Below are 17,655 nucleotides of genomic sequence, written 5' to 3'. Positions count from 1 at the left end.
GTTGATCATGACAACAGGAATTACCCGTGTGGAGAAGTGATGGAGGGTGGGAGGGCATTCCTGATGGAGGCACCAGCTTTGTGCAGAGAACTGCAGGCAGGAGTGTAGTATGTTAACCAAGTTCTGAGGGGGTGCAGCAGCTTCCATGTAGGTTCACTGAGGGATGAGTTGGGCATGAAATGATACTGGGACAAGAATGGGATCCCAGCAGAAGGGCCTCATGTGTTGTACTAGGGATTTGGAACATTAGGAGCTTAGTATGGCCCTTAAGGAGGAGACTGAGATATCTAGCTTCTCTGGGGCCAGGGCCTAGGTGTTTTATCAGTTCCCATAGGTGGGTGGCAATGCTTAAGGGTGACCACTTAGCTCAAACCCTATAGGTAGATAACTCAATTATAGCTAAAAGGAGAAAAGCCTCCATCAGTTTTAAGAAGCTAGAACTTTTACTTCCCCTTTCATTTCAAATATCAAACCAGCCTGAAGTCTTAGAGATTCAGCAACCAGCCTGGTTACATGAGGTTACAAGTCATATTCAGTTTGAGCTACAAAGAAACATGATAATTGAGATGAAGATTAGAAGAAATTTTGTTAACATCATTTAAAAGGTTCCATCAACATGTATTTCCCCCTTGCTCTATTAAGGGAGTCTAATAATAGATTGTTTTTGATATTTAGGTTTAGTCATTGCAACAAGATAGGTGTCCTCATAGAAATGGTTTAGGCAAAGTCTGGAGATACGTACTTCTGACTTCTCAGTTTTAATACTGACTTGAGCTTGATGACCTGGGTCCTTTGCCACCACTTGGTGACAGCTAACCCTAAATGCAGCTTTGTGAGGAGTCGGTAAACCTGAAGGTCAAATTGTAGACTGAAATGGATCAAGGAGTAGGAGCAGATATAACTAATAGATTTCCTTTGCATACTGACAGCATGGTACCCTGGGTTTTGGGGTAGTCTCTGATTTGGGGGGTGCTTTGGAAACATGTGGTTAGCAAGGCCATCTTGGTTCAACAGAGTCGATTCCAGACTATTTTGACCCTGAAGTTGGATTATTTGAGGATAGACAGATGGGTTCATTGATTTATTCATTTCTTATCAGGGAATTTAAAAATTTTTAAGATCTTTACTTTTAGAAAGTCTAGTGAAGGAGAAAAACCAGTAATCATGTAGTAGTAGCTAACTATGAAGGCTTCTCATGTACAAAAATGCTACGAGACAGTATTTTAAGATTTTTTGAAAGTGGTTAGAAATAGTACCATTTTCCATACCAACATGTGATTTAGAGATTCTGAAGAAAGAACCAAGGACTTTAAGGTCAGATATTACTACCACACTATAAAACCCAGGAGCACGTGAGTGTGCTCTTTTAGAGAATGGGGCCTCACTTGGGTTAAGGTATGGGATGTGCTCCAGGGCAGATTGCAGGGGAGTCCAAGGGGGGAATGTAAAGTAGGTACCCTCTCTAGGCATGGGGGGCTTGGCCAGCCCAAGCATCCTTTTTTCCCCTCTAATCTGAACTAGTCAACTCTGGTCACAGAATATTCTGGACAGGGTGCTGCTGTAAGGAATGCTTAAAGATGGAAGCAAATGTGCATGAACAGCCCTCACTTAGCACAATAGCACGGTTGCTTCATATGAAACATTATTTGCTGAAAATCTGGAGTTCTATTTTCAGAAGATTCTGTACCCCAAATCCTTCTCATGGCCCTTTCCTTCTTCCAGAACCAGGTAACTTATCAGTGTAGCATTGGCCCTGTTTTCTCAGAAGAGCTCCCAGAATCTTTCCTGATAACACTCTTTCCTGATGATGTCTTTGCCTTTTATTTATTTAATTTTTTACAGCTGCCCCTCAGTAACTATGGGGCACTGGTTCTAGGACATGTCCATGAAGACCAAAATCCAAGGGTGCTCAAGTCCCTTGTGTAAAATGGCACATTGTTGGTGTATAACCTGCACATGTCCTCCCATGGACTTCAAATCATCTCTAGATTTACTTATAATACCTAATAAAATATCAGTTCTGTCTGACTAATTGTTATACTGTATTGTTTAGGGATTAAGGATAAGAAAATAAAGTCTGTACATGTTCAGTACAGATACAGTCGTTTTTTTAAAAAAAAAAAATAGTTTCAATATGCTGTTGGTTTGAATTTGAGGACACAGAATACATAAGTATGCAGGACTATTTTTTAAAGTAAAATCTACAGGATCCTCTTGGCATGTGCCTATAAGCTGCTCACTTCTGTGTTTTTAAACTACATCTACTGCTTTTCTTGACTCACATACCTCTCTGAGTCCTTCAGAGACAGCAAAGAAGTATATTTGAAACCATTTTTTATGTTGTTGGGTTAAATATCACCCTTCACCTTCTTAGAAAGTTTTAGTGAATTTCAGTGCCTATTATGGCTGTCATTTAGATTTCAAAAGGCAATTTAAAAAGAAAATCTTAATACTGTAGGAAAGAATGAAAAAGGAGCATGATGAGGTTACTTTTGAAAATTATTCTGATAAAAATTGAAGAAAATTTACACAGATTTAAATTTTTTTGATGTTGTTCATAATCCTACATCAACCCCAAAATTACGTCATTTATCTAACTTCTCTTCCAGCTTTTACTTTCACCATTGTAAACTTTTTTCCTGTCCCTTGAGGCTTTTTGTAAACACTCTTCCATTTTGCAGTGTATTTGTTTTTAACATCTGTGTAATACACTCCATCAAATTGATATTCCATAATTTACTGCCCATTCCTTTAGTGCTAGACATTAAGGTTATTTCCATTTTCTCTCTATTATAAATAATGGGAGCAAGAACATCTCTATATATACAGCTCTTTTCCTATATTTGAATTATATCCTCAGGATAAATTCCCAGGAGCGGGATTAGTGGGTCAAAGGGTCTGAACAGCTTTATGGCTCTTAATATTTATTGCTAAATTGCCTAAAGGGTCATTCTAATTTACAGTGCCACCTGCAACACATGAGAGTGGCTGTCCCTCCCAGCCCTGCCAACACCCGCCTCTTTAGTCACTAATTTTGAACAAATTTAATAGGTATTAAAGGGTAACTTGTTACAGTTTTTAATTGGTAATTTCTTTCATTATTATCAACACTAGACTTACTTTTATTGTTTTTTAATATTTTTTTAGTTGTAGGTAGACCCAATACTTTATTTATTTATTTATTTATTTTTATGTGTTGCCACACGTAAACCTAGTATATCACATGTGCTAGGCAAGTGCCCTACCACTGAGCTACAACCCCAGCCCTGGACTTTTTTTTTTTCTTAAGTGTGTTTCTTATATTCTATTTTGTGTAGTTTGCTTTTTATTTTCAGAGTATTATATTTTTTAAAACTGTGTGGAATTATAATGAAAATGCCAAATGCACTCAGAGAAAAAAAATCAATGAAGCCCACTAGACTCATTATCTAGGTTCAACAGATACTATGATTTGGCCATATTTGTTCTAATCACCTCTTTTCTTCATCGTGTATAGTATTTTAAAAGCCAGGGCTAGCATTGTAGCTCACTGGTAGAGCACTTGCCTAGCATGTATGAGGCACCGGGTTTGATTATCAGCACCGCATACAAATAAATAAATTAAATAAAGGTCCATCAATAACTAAAACAAAAATTTGAAGGAAAAAAAGGTAAAAAGCAAACCCCAGACATTCTGCATATGTTTCCTTTATACTTCACCATGCATTTCTAAAACATATGAACTTTTCCTTATATAATCATAAGGCTATTGTCGTACTTAACAAAATTAATGGTAATTTCTTGGTATCATTTAACGCCAATCTGTAATAAAAATTTGCAAAGTTTATTTTTACTGATGCTTTATCCCAATCAGCACCATTATCTTCACATTTAGTTGTTACATTTCTAAGATCTGTTAACCTAGAGCATGCTGCCCCTGTCTGATCCCACCTTCTGGTTTTACCCTGCTGGCTGCTTATTGCAGGAACTGAGCCAGTTGTCCTATAAAAGTTTCCACATTCTGTATTTGACTTTTTGTTTCCTTATTAGCTCTGGAAACTTGATCAGATTAAGTTTTAACTTTTATTTGTGAGAAGTCAAGAATACTTCGGGGTTAGTACTATATACTTCATTTTGTGTCATTTTTGAGGCCTAGACAGGCCAGTTGTCCTACTTTGGGTGATGTGAAGGCTAATAATGGATTCAGGTGGTGATGGGCCAAAACATAACTATACAGTTCCTCCTCAGCTTTCATCCACTCTGTTTCATTCTCTGGTGATGGTTGTATTAAGTATTTCACAGAGATTGCAAGATTGTGATTTTTCTTATTCTGTCATTCCTACCATATTGATTAAGTAAAATTCTTCAGTAAAGTGAAAACGTTTTCCTCATAAACTAAGGCTTGTTACAGTCTCAAAAAGTAGTTTGTATAAAAGAGGCAAGAGAAATGCTTGATTTTTTTCTGTTTATATTGCCACATTTTCAGGTAAGGAGTTGGTGCCTTTGTCACTTCCAGTGGAGCCCAAGAAGCTGTGATTGCTTTTTTTTTTTTTTTGAAGACCTATGAAGTATTCATGTGTGTGTACATATATGTATATATGAATATATATCTCCCATGTATGTGTTTTACTCAATTTCATAATTCTTTTTTTTTTTTTTTGGTACTGGGGATAGAACCCAGGGGCACTTAACCACTGAGCCACATACCCCTTCCCCACAACTAACTTACTTAGTTGCCTAGGGCCTCACTAAGTTGCTGAAGCTGGCTTTGAACTCATGACCCTCCTGCCTCAGCATACCGATCCACTGGGATTACAGGCATGCACCACCTTGCCTGGCTTCATTATTCTTTTTGATGCTCAAATTGTTCTTTCCTTGGCCCACTGAGGGACTTGTCCTGTTCTTGTTTTCAGATATAATAAAGTATCTCAAATTCATCTAATTTATTTTTTGTCCCTGGAATGGGTCGTTCCTCTAACATATCTTATGGGTTTTTTGTTTGTTTGATTTTAATGGAGAATAGTAAATAGAGATCTGAAGGTGTCATGTTGTTATTGTTTTGAAGTTTTCTCAGAGGAGTAATGCATCTTTTATGAAAAACAACAAAAGATTCTGGGTTTATACTGATATGGTCATTTCAAATTTAACAAAATATTTTTTGCTTCTTTAATTTCATGCTTGTATTGCTTTTTATTATACTAAAAATCCTGTTCCCAAACATGATTATACTACAACATATATAAAATAGTTTCAAAATAACAATACCAGTGTTGCTACTCAAAATTTTCCTAGTGAAGGTGCTATTTCTTTGCAACAGTATTTATACTTAAAATGTATTTTTTCCTCTAAAATATCAAATTACCTGTGCTAACAACATTTGAATACTTTTCACCAATTTAATATTACAGATAAAATTGCTTCATTTCAGTTAGTCATCATGTTTTAGAGTTAGTTTTTTCTTTTTGGTTAAATTTTATTTTTTGAATCTATAAAGTATGCTCTCAAAGTTATCCAAAAAGTAACAAAATATCTAAAATGTCTTTCATCCAGTCTCTCTCTACCTAAGTTCCTCCCTCTCTCTATTGATAAATTATTTCTTAATAATTAGAGTTCTAGCTGGGTGTGGTGACACATGCCTATAATCCCAATGGTTTGGGAGGCTAATGCAGGAGGACCACAAGTTCAAAACCAACCTCAGAAATGTAGCAAAGCACTAAGAAACTTAGCAAGAACCCATCTCAAAATTTAAAGAAACAATAAGAAGGGCTGGGGATGTGGTTCAGTGGTTAAGCACTCCTGGGTTCAGTCTCTGGTACCAAAAATACAAAAAAAATAAACATATAAAAATAATTAGGGCTTTATCTTTGTAGTATTTATTATACAAATATATATGCATTTGTTTGTCCCCAGCTGTTTTACACCAAAGCTAGCATACTATACATGCTTTATGCACATCATATCAGTGTTTTAGAGATCTTCATGTTTTGGAAGGTTACATCTATTGTTATGATACATGGTTTATTAAACCAATCACTCATCATGGAGTTTTGCTTTATGTTTTCTTAAAAAAAAATCCTGTATCTAAGTCATTCTCTATTTAACCACTATATCTTTGAAATCTATTCCTAGAAATGGGATTGCTGAGTCAAAGGGTAAATGCATATGTACTTTTTCTATTTTGCTATATTCCCTTCCATATAAATTATAACTTTTTTGGGAGGGGACCCAGGGATTGAACCCAGGGGGGCTCAATCCCAGCCCTTTTTATATTTTATTTGGAGACAGGGTGAAGCTAAGTTCCATATAGCCTTGATAAATCGCCAAGGCTGGCTTCAAACTCATAATGCTTCTGCCTCAGTCTCCCCAGCTGCTGGGATTCCAGGCGTGCACCACTGTGGCAGGAGGAATTATGACATTTTGCACTGAGAGGAATTTTAAATTTTAAATATGATTTTGTGAATGTTCAACTTTAATACGCAAGATGGTTAGAAAGTTAAAGTGCTATTTAATGAGCGTACCATTTTCGCTATTGTTCAAGACATAGTCTGATATAAAGTACTCCAGTTCTTGCTTTTAGGGAACCTCTGGTCTGTCTGGGAGGAGTCCAAGTTAAAGTATACTGTAGAAACAAAGGCATTAGCTCAGCGCAAGTCTGTTTTAGGAAGCTAGTCCTGCTTACTCCAGACCTCAGAATCCTCAACCCTTGAAATTCCATTAACACATCAACTTTTTGACACTTGGTTGAACAGATATGAATGTGCTATCAGGAATAACAAAAATGAATATTTGAAATGTGGGTTGCTTCATAAATTCAAGCTGAATGATTATTTCTTGTTGAGCTATATCTGCAGTTCCCTGGATTATCTCTAGGCTATTATTAAGGATCACACAGCAGAACCAACATGGAGATGTTGCACTAAACAAACTTAATGAGACGTGACTCTGAAATCACAACTGTAAACCCAAGCTTCCCTGGTCACAGAGCTCCTGTGTAGAGCATCTCAGGTCAGCACTGTTCTAGAAAACACAAAGAAATCCATGTGCTGGTTCTGTTCAAATGACAACCAAAGCCATCTGACTCTCCCAGTAGGTTAACTTATACAGTTCTATATTTTTGATTGACAGTTTTTCATTTGTTTCTTTCTAGATTGAATCATTAAAGAAAAAAGTGCAACAGAAACAGCTTTTGATATTGCAGCTTTTAGAAAAGATTTCCTTCTTGGAAGGAGAGGTAAGAAGTTATGGTTCTTTAAGTCAGTGTCTTCCCTACCATTAAATTTTATGTTGCTGATCCTGCCGCTGACACTTAATTAAAAAATATGGCTATTTCCTGGCCTTATAAAATGGATTGAAGGTTAACTGCTAGCTCTGCAAATGAGGCTCTGACAGCTCCTTTTTCTTTACCATCTCACTCTCCTCACGCCAGCTTGCTGCTCACTTTTGCTTTTTGGCTATAGTTGTCTTTTTTTTTTTTTTGAGAATTTCCTCAATGAGGCTGAAAAGCTGTTGATTAATATTGACAATTTCCAACATTCATGTAGTGCGGTATAGTTTGTGGAGTATTTTCACTTACATTCCTTATATGATTTTCTCAGTGACTTTAAGAAAGGCAAAACAAGGACTATTATTTCTGTGTGAACAAATGAAAACACAGAGGTACAGAGAAGATATGTGGTGTCGCCCAGGGTCACCCAGCTTAGTGAATGCCAGAGCCAGCTGAAAAACAGACTCCTAATCCAGTGCTCTTCTGTTACATTGAGTGCGTGACCATGAGGTGACTTAATTCACCTGAAACTTTAAGATGTATAGTATTCTTGACTCTCTGACTTTTTGAAAGTCATTTGGGGATTTTTGTATAGGTTCCAGAGAAGGAAGTTATGGGGTTGGAAGAACCTTAGGAGGTGAGGTATTAATAGCAGGAGAAGCCAAAATCTATTTGCTCTAAAGGCTCTTAAGAACTTGGCATGGAGCCTTTTCCTTTTGAGATTCCATGAAAAGCTGGTTTGCCAAGCACCTGTCCTTGTCAGTGTTCCTCATGATTGTCCTTCCCCAGTGAGACAGCACAGGAGACAATGATGAAGCAAGGGGAAAGGGAAGAAATGACATCTATCAAGTATGGAGTGTGTGTCGGACATTGCTAGTTACTTTCCATATGCTCTGCATAATGTAAGAAGTGAAGACTGGAATCACACTTACCCAAGAGTGAGCACTGGATCTGCTTCTTATTAGCTGAGTGACCTGGGGAAATTTCTTAAAATTATACAATGGGATCATAAATGCACCTACGTATGTGTGACAGTGAAATGAGAATGCATGGTACCTGGCACATGCTCACACTCAATTTTTAATGTATTATTCTCTTTTTTATTAAAAGGGATTCCTTTCACATTAGATTGTATTCTCCCCATTTTATAAATGGGAACCCGTGGTTCAGGGACATTAGGAAACCTGTCCAGGTTAGTGGAGATAGGTAAGCCTGAATCAGAGCCTGAGCCTGTTTGCAGGGATCATGAGCTGGGTCTTCATTTACTCTGGTTTTGAGGGGCTGCCTACAACAGTCATAACCAGAAGCCCCCTGTGGCCCATAGGGGTCTGGTATCAGAGTCAAGGCCCAAGAATTCCAGTCTCTGGAAGCTGAGTAAATTATTATTTTTCTCATCCCTCTTCCTGCCCACCCTTTCCCCCACCACCATGGTCCCTGGGTCTAGCTTCAGCTTTAGGAATGAGCATTTCTATTTCTCAGATTTCCTTCTGAAATTGCAGCTCCCTGTAAAAGGGGTCACACCTTCCCTGGGGAAAGTTAGAGTGAGTGTCCCGATGGAGGTCCATGTGTCCAGAAAGAAGCTGGTTCTAGGAGAGAGGAAAGAGAGGAAAAAGAAGGTCACCCAAACAATGCCCCCACCTTACCCCGGCAGTCTGGCTTAGCAAACTCAGTTTCAGTCTGAGGCCCCACTCTCCATCCTCCGTCTCCCCCAGGAGCATTTTAGCTATTCTCTTGAGCCATGGATTTCAGGACTGCACAGAGCATCAGGAACACCTAGTGCTGTTCTGGAGCTGCTGCTTCCTACTGGCTCATGAGACATGATTCTGTGCATGTTTTCTCAATTCTACTTTCAGTGAGATATCACGTGGGTACTTTGAAATTAGCTGTGAAGGGAGTCTTTACACCATGGAGATCACAGTCACCACAAATCGGAGTTTTTTCCTCCCTGGAGAGCCTTATGTTAAAAATTTACTAACACAAAGTGAGGTGTTTTTATTTTTTTATTTTTTTAATGTATAGTGCTGTTTGCATTCAGAGGATTCAAATATCAAAAGGAAAAATCTTCACTAAATTGCCTTTGTGATAAGAGAATGTGTACAAACTAAGAAAATATATACTGTTTAGAAAGACAAAAAAAATTTACTAACATATCATTAATTTAACTCCATTGTCTTAGGGGTTCTTGATTTACATACTGACACCTCCACTTACAAGCTAAGCCACTCTGGACTTATCTTGCTGTACCTCAGTCTCAGCATTTGTAACGTGGATTTTTTTTTAAGATTATATGAGATAATGTTATGTAAAACACTTAGACCTGTGCTTGACACACTGTAAAAGGTTGCCCGATGTTAATTCTTTCTTGATCACTCAGCAATTTGGAGACTTAAGATTACTTTTTGTTATTGTTTGTTAACATATTTTTGTATTTGTAGATGGACAGCATACCTTTATTTTATTTGTTTCAGTTTTTAAAATAGATTTTTAGTTGTAGATGGACACAATATCTTTATTTATTTATTTTTATGTGGTGCTGAGGATCAAACCCAGTGCCTCACACATGCTTGGCAAGCTCTCTACCACTGAGCCACAGCCCCAGCCCGAAACTTAGATTCTTATCCACATTCTGCTGTTATCTATGTTTAACCTCAGGGAAATCATGCCAACTGACAATCTGGGCTCAGTTACTTCATCTTTAGAAAAGCGGGGAGGAAGGAAAGAAGAGGACTTAGATCATCTCTGAGATTACTTTTATAAATGTCTTAAAACTTTGTTGAATTTTCAGGACATTAGATGAACAGTGCAGGAGAATATTCTGTACCTGATCTTGGACTGAGAGAAAGGGTCTGGCTCTTCCCTTTATCATGACTGACAATCTAGAACCCTTTTTTTCTTTGAAAATTGAGAATGTGGATTACTTTGTTTCTTGTATTCATCATCAATACTTACCTGTGTTCAAACTCATTAGATTTTACACTTATACACCCCCTCAAAAACACACATCAAATTTCTAAAAGCTTCTTCTTGCCTGGCCCTGTCAGACTCCACCATCATCAACTGATTTAAAATCTTCCTGATAACAAAAATAGACCAATTCTTCTTCCTTTTTCTTTTTTTCCCAACAATTCTGTGTTGCTCGTCTTTAGGAGACAAAATATCTCAATTCCTTATTTCTGATATAAGATTTTTTTCCTAAAATAAAATTCTAAGCATACATCTTCATAAGGTTGAAAGGCTTTTTTTTTTTTTTTTTTTGGTACCAGGGATTGAATCCAGGGTTGCTTAACCACTAAGCCATATCCCTAGCCCATTTTATTTTTTATTTTGAGACAGAATCTTGTTAAGTTTCCGAGGCTGTCTGAACTTGCAATCCTCCTGCCTCAGTCTCCCAAGTCACATTACAGGCGTACACACCACACTAGGCTGAAAGGCTTTTTGAGACTTATTCCATTACATTTTTCTCTGCTGAAAATCCTAAACTTACAGTGAAATTTTAAAGTCAGAAGAAAGGAGTCAAATGTCTTGGTTTTGTCCATTCTGCACTTGATATGTGCTGTGTGCCTCATAAACCTCTCAATATGTCTGGTGCATTGTTGGGACTATCATTCATTTTCCCTATAATACTAGGCTGCAGTGCCTGCACTAGGGCTTCCCATTCACTTTTTTTTTTTTTTTTTTTTTTTGTGTGTGTGTGTGTGGTAGTGCTGGGGATCGAATCCAGGGCCTTGTGCATGCTAGGCAAGGACTCTACTAATTAGCTATATCCCCATTTACTTTTGACTGGATGAATTTTTGTTCAGCGCATGTGTTACAGTTCCTGGTTGCTCACTCTCCTGGGTCTTAGGGGAGCTGGGAAGGAGGTGACTACCATGCATTTGTGTCGTACATAAGCTCCCCCAAATGCTCGAAGGTGCCACATTAGGTTTTTCCTCTCTGGGAGGCACGCAAGCCTCCAAGTCACCTGGTAGTATTCATTACACATGTAAACACAAGGTGGTAGTATTTGAAAGCAGGAATATGCTGCAATTTGATTCTCAGAAGCAGTCTTTTATGGAGCATAGTCCAGTCAGCAGTCTGAAGCTATTCATTGTCTTACACTCTGGTCCAGTTCTGCAAGACTGAGAGGCAGATGTTCTGTGCTTCACTGGGTCAGGTCCTGTTAATTTTACTTTTTAAATATTTCTTAAATCTGTCCCTCCTCTAACTTTCCTCAACTACCCATGTGTAGACGCTTATCATCTTTTACCTTTTCCTATCAACATTGTTGTGTATAATTTACATAAATAAGCTATATCCATTTAAAACGTATGAAGATTGAGAATCCCTTACTCGAAATGCTTAGGACCGGAAGTATTTGGAGTCTATCAGATTTTGGAATATTTCCAGACTTTACTGGTTGAATATCCCTAATTCAAAATTTGGAAATCCAAAATTTGGAAATCCAAAATGCTCCAAAATATAAATTTTTTGAGCACTCTGTCAGTGTGTAAAAAGTTTCAGATTTCATAATTTTGGATTAAAGATGCTCCACTTGTAATTCAGTGAGCTTTGACAGGTGCATATACCTGTGAGTGGCCACTAGAGTCAAGACAAGGAACATTTCTGTCATTCCCCCAAAGACTCTCTGTTTCCCTCTGCAAACTATCCCCCCTTCACCACAGGTACCCCCTGATTTTTTTGGGCAGGGGTTCACTTTTTAATCACTTTTTACCACTCTAGATTTGTTTACATTTTATATAAGTGGAATCATACAGTATTCTCCTACCATCACTTTGAATATACCAGTTTTTCTACATCCTTCCTCAGACTTAGCATTGCTGGGTTTTTTGTTTTTGTTTTTAAATTTAACTGTTCTAGAGGGTATGTAGCATCTCATTGTGGCTTTAATTTGAGTTTTCTTGGTAACTGGCGATGTTGAATATCTTTCCTATTTGAGCATCTTTTTGTGTCTTTACTGACAAGTCATATATCTTGGTTTCTGAAGTCTCTGTTCAAATCTTTTGCCCTTTGAATTTTGCCTATTGAATTTTTGGTTTCTCATTGAGTTGTAAGAAGAGTTCTTTATATATTTGGGATCCAGCCCTTTGTCAGATAAATGTGCTACAAATATTTCTCTTAATTTGCCTTCTTAACGATAAATATGAAAAGATTTTTATTTTTAGTTTTGATAAAGTTCAGTTGGACTTTTTTTCTTTTGTGATTTATGCTTTTTGTGGTACTAAGAAATCTTTTCATACTGCAAGTTTTCAGAGATTTCCTCCTGTGGTTTCCCCTAAGGATTTTATAGCTTTTTCATCTAGATGATTTACTATGAGGTAATTTTTGTGTTTTATATCAAGTAAGAGTTATTCTTTTTTACCCACCTAGCTATTCAGTTCTTTCCTTTTGCTCTCTCTTTAAAAGAGAGATATTGGTGATCTGTACATTCTTTCTCTTCTTTAATCATCTAGCTATGGGGTTATCAATTTTGTTGATTTTCTTAGAAAAATTTAAGTAGTTTTTGGCTTTGTTGATTTTCTCTATTTCCTGTTTTACATTTTATTGAGTTTTTCTCAGGTATTCATTAATTTTTTCTTTTCATTACTTTGAGATTTCTTTACTCTTCTTTTACTAGCTTCTTGAGGCAGAACCTTAGGTCATTGATTTTAGGCTTTTTTTTTTTGGTTTGTTTTTAATATAAGCCTTTAAAGCCATTGATGGCCTTCTAAGCTCTGTTTCAGCAGTATCCCCAAAACTTGGATATGATGTGTTTTTATTACCATCCAGTTCAAAATGCTTCCTAATTTCCCTTGAGGTTTTTCTTTGGTTTATGGATTATTTAGAAGTGTGTTGTTTAACTTCTAAATCTTTGAGATTTTCCTAGATATCTTATTTTTTTAAATTTCTAATTTAATATCGTTATGGCCCAAGAACCTACTTTGTATGATTTTAATTCTTTTTTTAAATTTTTTTTAGTTATAGATGAATGTAATACTTTTATTTATTTATTTTTATGTGGTGCTGAGGATCAAACCCAGTGCCTCACAAATGCTAGGCAAGTTCTCTACCACTGACTAAGTCACAATCCCAGCTCTAATTTTAATTCTTCTTCTTTTTTAAAAAAAATATTTTTAGTTGTAGATGGACACAATATCTTTATTTATTTTTATGTGGAGCTGAGGATTGAACTCAGGGCCTCACATGTGCAAGGTAGGTGCTCTACCACTGAGCCACTGCCCTAGCCCCCTGATTTTAATTATTTTAAATTTATTGAGGCTTGTTTTATGGCCAGCATATGGTTTATTTTGATTAAATATTGTGAAAAATATATATTCTGTTGTTGTGTATGTCCTATAACTATCAGTTACATTTAGGTTATTGATAATATCATTTACATAACATATTTTTCCTGATTTTTAAATAGTTGTCCTATCAGCTGCTGAGAGAGAGTTTATTAAGATCCCTTAATATCTTTTGGACTATTTCTTTAATTCTATTGGTTTTTTATTTTTGTGTTTTGAAGCCTCTGTTTTTAGATACATACACATTTTTATTTTTACATCTTGATGATGAATTGACCTTTTCATCATGAAATATTGGTCAGTACCTTAGTTAATACTCTTTGCCTTGAATTTTTTTTAGTTCATATTAATATGGCCATTTTTACCCTCTTATATTCATTATTTACATGGCATATCTTATTCCATCCACTCATTTTCAACTGGTCTGTTTTTCTGTATTTAAAGTGAATCTCTTATAGGCAATATATAGTTGAGACTTAGCTTTTTCATACATTCTAGTAGTCTCTGCCTTTAATTGCAGTGAGCCCATCAACATTTAATTATAAAGGATAATTTGTTAGTAATTTTACTTATATGATTGGATTTCGGTCTACCATTTCATTTCTGCTTGTGCTCTTTTGTTTGTTTTGCTTTGTTACTTTATTCTGTTTTCTTGCCTCCTTTTGGATTATTTCAATATTTTTTTAGATGAACATTTTATCTATAGGCATTTGGGCTCTATTTCTTTAATATTTCAGTAATTGCTCTAGGAGTCACAGTATACACCAACTATTCATAGTCCACTTAGAGATAGTCTTATACCATTGTGTGTAAAATGAAGAAACCTTGCAGTGATTGTATGATTACTCCTTCCCCACTATTAAAATTGTCATATGCATTGTATCTATAGTTATTACAAACCCACAATACATTGTTATTAGTTTTGCTTTAATAAATTACATATTTTATAAAGAATTAAGAGAAAATATAAAACTTCATATTTATTCACGTTTTTTTTAAATTTTTGATGCTTGATATTCATTCCTGAAATTCTAAGTTTCTCCCTGATATCATCTCTCTTCAGCCCAGAGAACTTTTACTTAGCATTTGGGTAATGTAGGCCATGTAGTAAAACTTTTTCTTAGTTTTTCTTACCTGAAAATAAGATCATAATTTCACTTTATCACCAAAAATATGAAGCTCAAGGTTGACAGTTTCTTTCTCTCAATACTCACTGTTTTTGGTTTCCATCCTTCCTAATAAGATATCTGTGATAACCCAAATGATTATTACCTAGTAGGCAACAGATTGCTTTCAAGGTTTGCTTGTGATTTTCAGCAGTTTGACTATAATATGTTTCTCTTTGACTTTATCCTGTTTGGGTTTGCTGAACTTCTTTTGTAAATGTTTGACTTTCACCAAATTCAAGAAGTTTTCAGTCATTATTTCTTAGAGTATTTTTTCTGATTTTGTTTTCCTCCCTGTTCTTTATGTGATTCTAGTATTCTTACTTTAGCCCTCAAAAAATTGTCCCATAGTTCCATGAAGTTCTATTTATTATTTTCATTCTTTATCTTCTTTTATTTGGATAATTTCTACTCATATATCTTCAAATTTACCGATTCCTTCCTTTGTCATTTTCTTTTCCCTCTTTTTTTTGGGGGGGGGGTGGTACCAGGGATTGAACTCAGGGGCACTTGACCACTGAGCCACCTCCCCAGCCTAATTTTGTATTTTATTTAGAGACAGGGTCTCACTGAGTTGCTTAGAACCTTGCAGTTGCTGAGGCTGACTTTGAACTCCTGATACTCCTGCCTAAAGCCTCCCGAGCCACTGGGATTACAGGCATGCACCACCACACCTGGCAACATTTTCATTCTTAAGTCTATCTAGCAAAAATAATTTTTAAAAAAATTTTAAGTATTGTACTTCTCCGTTCTAAATTCCCATTTGGTCCTTTCTTATATTTTCTTTCTTTCTTTTTTTTTTAAACTATAGCATTACTTGTAAGCATATTTTTCCATTACTTCATTGATCACAGTTATGATAGCTGCATTAAAGTCCTTATCTGAACATTTCAACATCTGAGTCATATCAACATTGGTGTCTGTTGATTCTTTTTCCCTTGAAAATAGATCACATTTTTCCTGATTCTTCAGATGTCAAGACTTTTGCATTGTAAGCTGGATGTTATAAGTGCTTTGCTATGGAGACAAGATGTTTAGCCAGCTTTTTCATTGCTGTGACCAAAAGACCTGACAAGAACAGTATAGACAAGAGAAAGTTTATTTGGGGCTCAGGATTTCAGAGGTTCAGTCCTTAGCTGACCAACTCTATTGCTTTGGGTCCAAGGTGAGCAGAGCATCATGGTGAAAGTGTATAGAGGAGGAAAGCAGCTCAGGACTTGACATCCAAGAAACAGGTCTGCTCACCAGGGACAAAATATAAGCCCCAAAGTCACACCTCCTGTGACCTACTTCTTCCAGTTACACCCCACCTTCCTAAAGTTGCCACTTAGTTAATCCATATCAGTGGATTAACCCACTGATTAGGTCAAACTTCATAATCTATATCATTTCACCACTGAAAATTCTTGCATTGTCTCACATAGGAGCTTTGGGGAGACACCTCATATCTAAACCATAAACACTTTAGTTTCTATTTCTTTGTTGTGAAGATTACTGAGGTTTTTGTCTTAAAATGAATTTAATTTTGTTGACCCCAACTACACCCTGCCAAGCCCAGGACAGATGATATCTCAGGTCTGAGTTCCATTATTTAAGTCTTAGCTGCAAACTCTTTTTAATTCACCCCTTGTAAACATGGTTCAAGGATCTATCAGACACTTGAGCTGAGTCTATGCACAGATTTCCAATCCCCCCACACTTTTCTTTTGACTTCTCTCTTGGCAGCCCTTACTCCTTCTCTTGGTTTCTTTTACCAGAACAATGGTCTTTATGACGAATTTTTATTTTATCTGTGGCTGCTCCCACAGCATTGCTACTCTGAAGGTAAAGCTACAAATGAAACGAAACAAAACAGAGAATACAAGAAGTACTTATCACTTGCTTCAAGTTTCAGGTCTCTTGCCTGTCTCTATTTAACTCTCTAGAAACCTGGTTAGCTGCCTTTTATCTCTTATCCAGTATGTATTGATATTATTTGCAGCAGGATTGGCTTTTTTAGTACATTCTCCTCTATACCAGAAGTGTGGCTCTTACTCTTTTAGCGATATAACTGCAGTGGCCTTCCGGGCTACCCTCCCTGTCTTTAGTCTGATTTCCCTCTAATGCGATTTTCACTTGGGAGCCAAGGGATTATGAAATTTTGGTGCTGACCTTGCTTTTATGGGATTGGCTTTTGACTCCTTATAATAGTATCCATAGCCCTTCATAACTAATTGCTGTTCTAATGCAACCTGGTGCCTTTTCTCAACCTAGTGTGTTTCTGCAGTCCTGGAGTTCTCTACTTTGCCTTTTCTTACTCTCCCTCGCCTAACTCCAGAATCACCATTCCCTGTTCCCATTTTGAATTTGCTGTCCCCTGAAAATTCTCTTAGTATTCTGTGACTTCCTGTAATGAAAGTTGTCACAAAGTTCTTTCTGCTCAGTTGTCTGTGCTCCCACAGGTCTGAGCTGCTCTGGAGTTGCAAATCATGCTATATCTATTAAAACTGCTAACTAATTCTCCTCACCTAATTTCACAGGCTGCCTGATATACAGAAGATAAACCAATATTTTATCAACGAATTGAACTTTGATGAATATAAATGTTTTATTTCTGTGCTTCTCTGGTTGCCTGATGTACATAGATAGAATTTCCATAAGAGCAAAGGATTTGGGGCTACATAGCCATTATTCACTATGTAGCATTTGGGGCGTATCTGCTAACTTTGTCTCTTATGCCCCCTAAGAATAGGTTCTAGACCCAGCGTTCTGTGAAATCCTTATGACTAAAGTCTTTAAACTGAGAAGGGGTAAGGTCACAGGATTGCTGGATTTAGCACAGTGGCAGGTCTTTTTTGCCTTTCTCTTTCCTTGCAAATGGGAGAGTCCAGATATTGCCAGGGAAGGGGTGTGTGTGTGTGTGTGTGTGTGTGTGTGTGAGAGAGAGAGAGAGAGAGAGAGAGAGAGAGAGAGAGAGAGAGAGAGA

The 17,655-nt window shown here is 36.7% G+C and overlaps 1 protein-coding gene across 1 annotated transcript in view; it reads left to right on the top strand.

Moving 5' to 3' along the window:
• LOC107138068 (myocardial zonula adherens protein) overlaps positions 1-17,655 on the top strand; it is a 94,423-nt gene that overhangs the window by 66,312 nt on the left and 10,456 nt on the right. Inside the window, exon 11 of the mRNA XM_015480612.2 lies at positions 7,127-7,210. Within this exon, the coding sequence (XP_015336098.1) occupies positions 7,127-7,210 (84 nt within the window). The remainder of the gene's footprint in view (positions 1-7,126; positions 7,211-17,655) is intronic.

The sequence above is a fragment of the Marmota marmota genome, unplaced genomic scaffold (genome assembly GCF_001458135.2).
Source record: "Marmota marmota marmota unplaced genomic scaffold, marMar, whole genome shotgun sequence".
Classification (NCBI taxonomy): Eukaryota; Metazoa; Chordata; class Mammalia; order Rodentia; family Sciuridae; genus Marmota; species Marmota marmota.
This window is presented reverse-complemented; position numbering and strand designations above follow the sequence as displayed.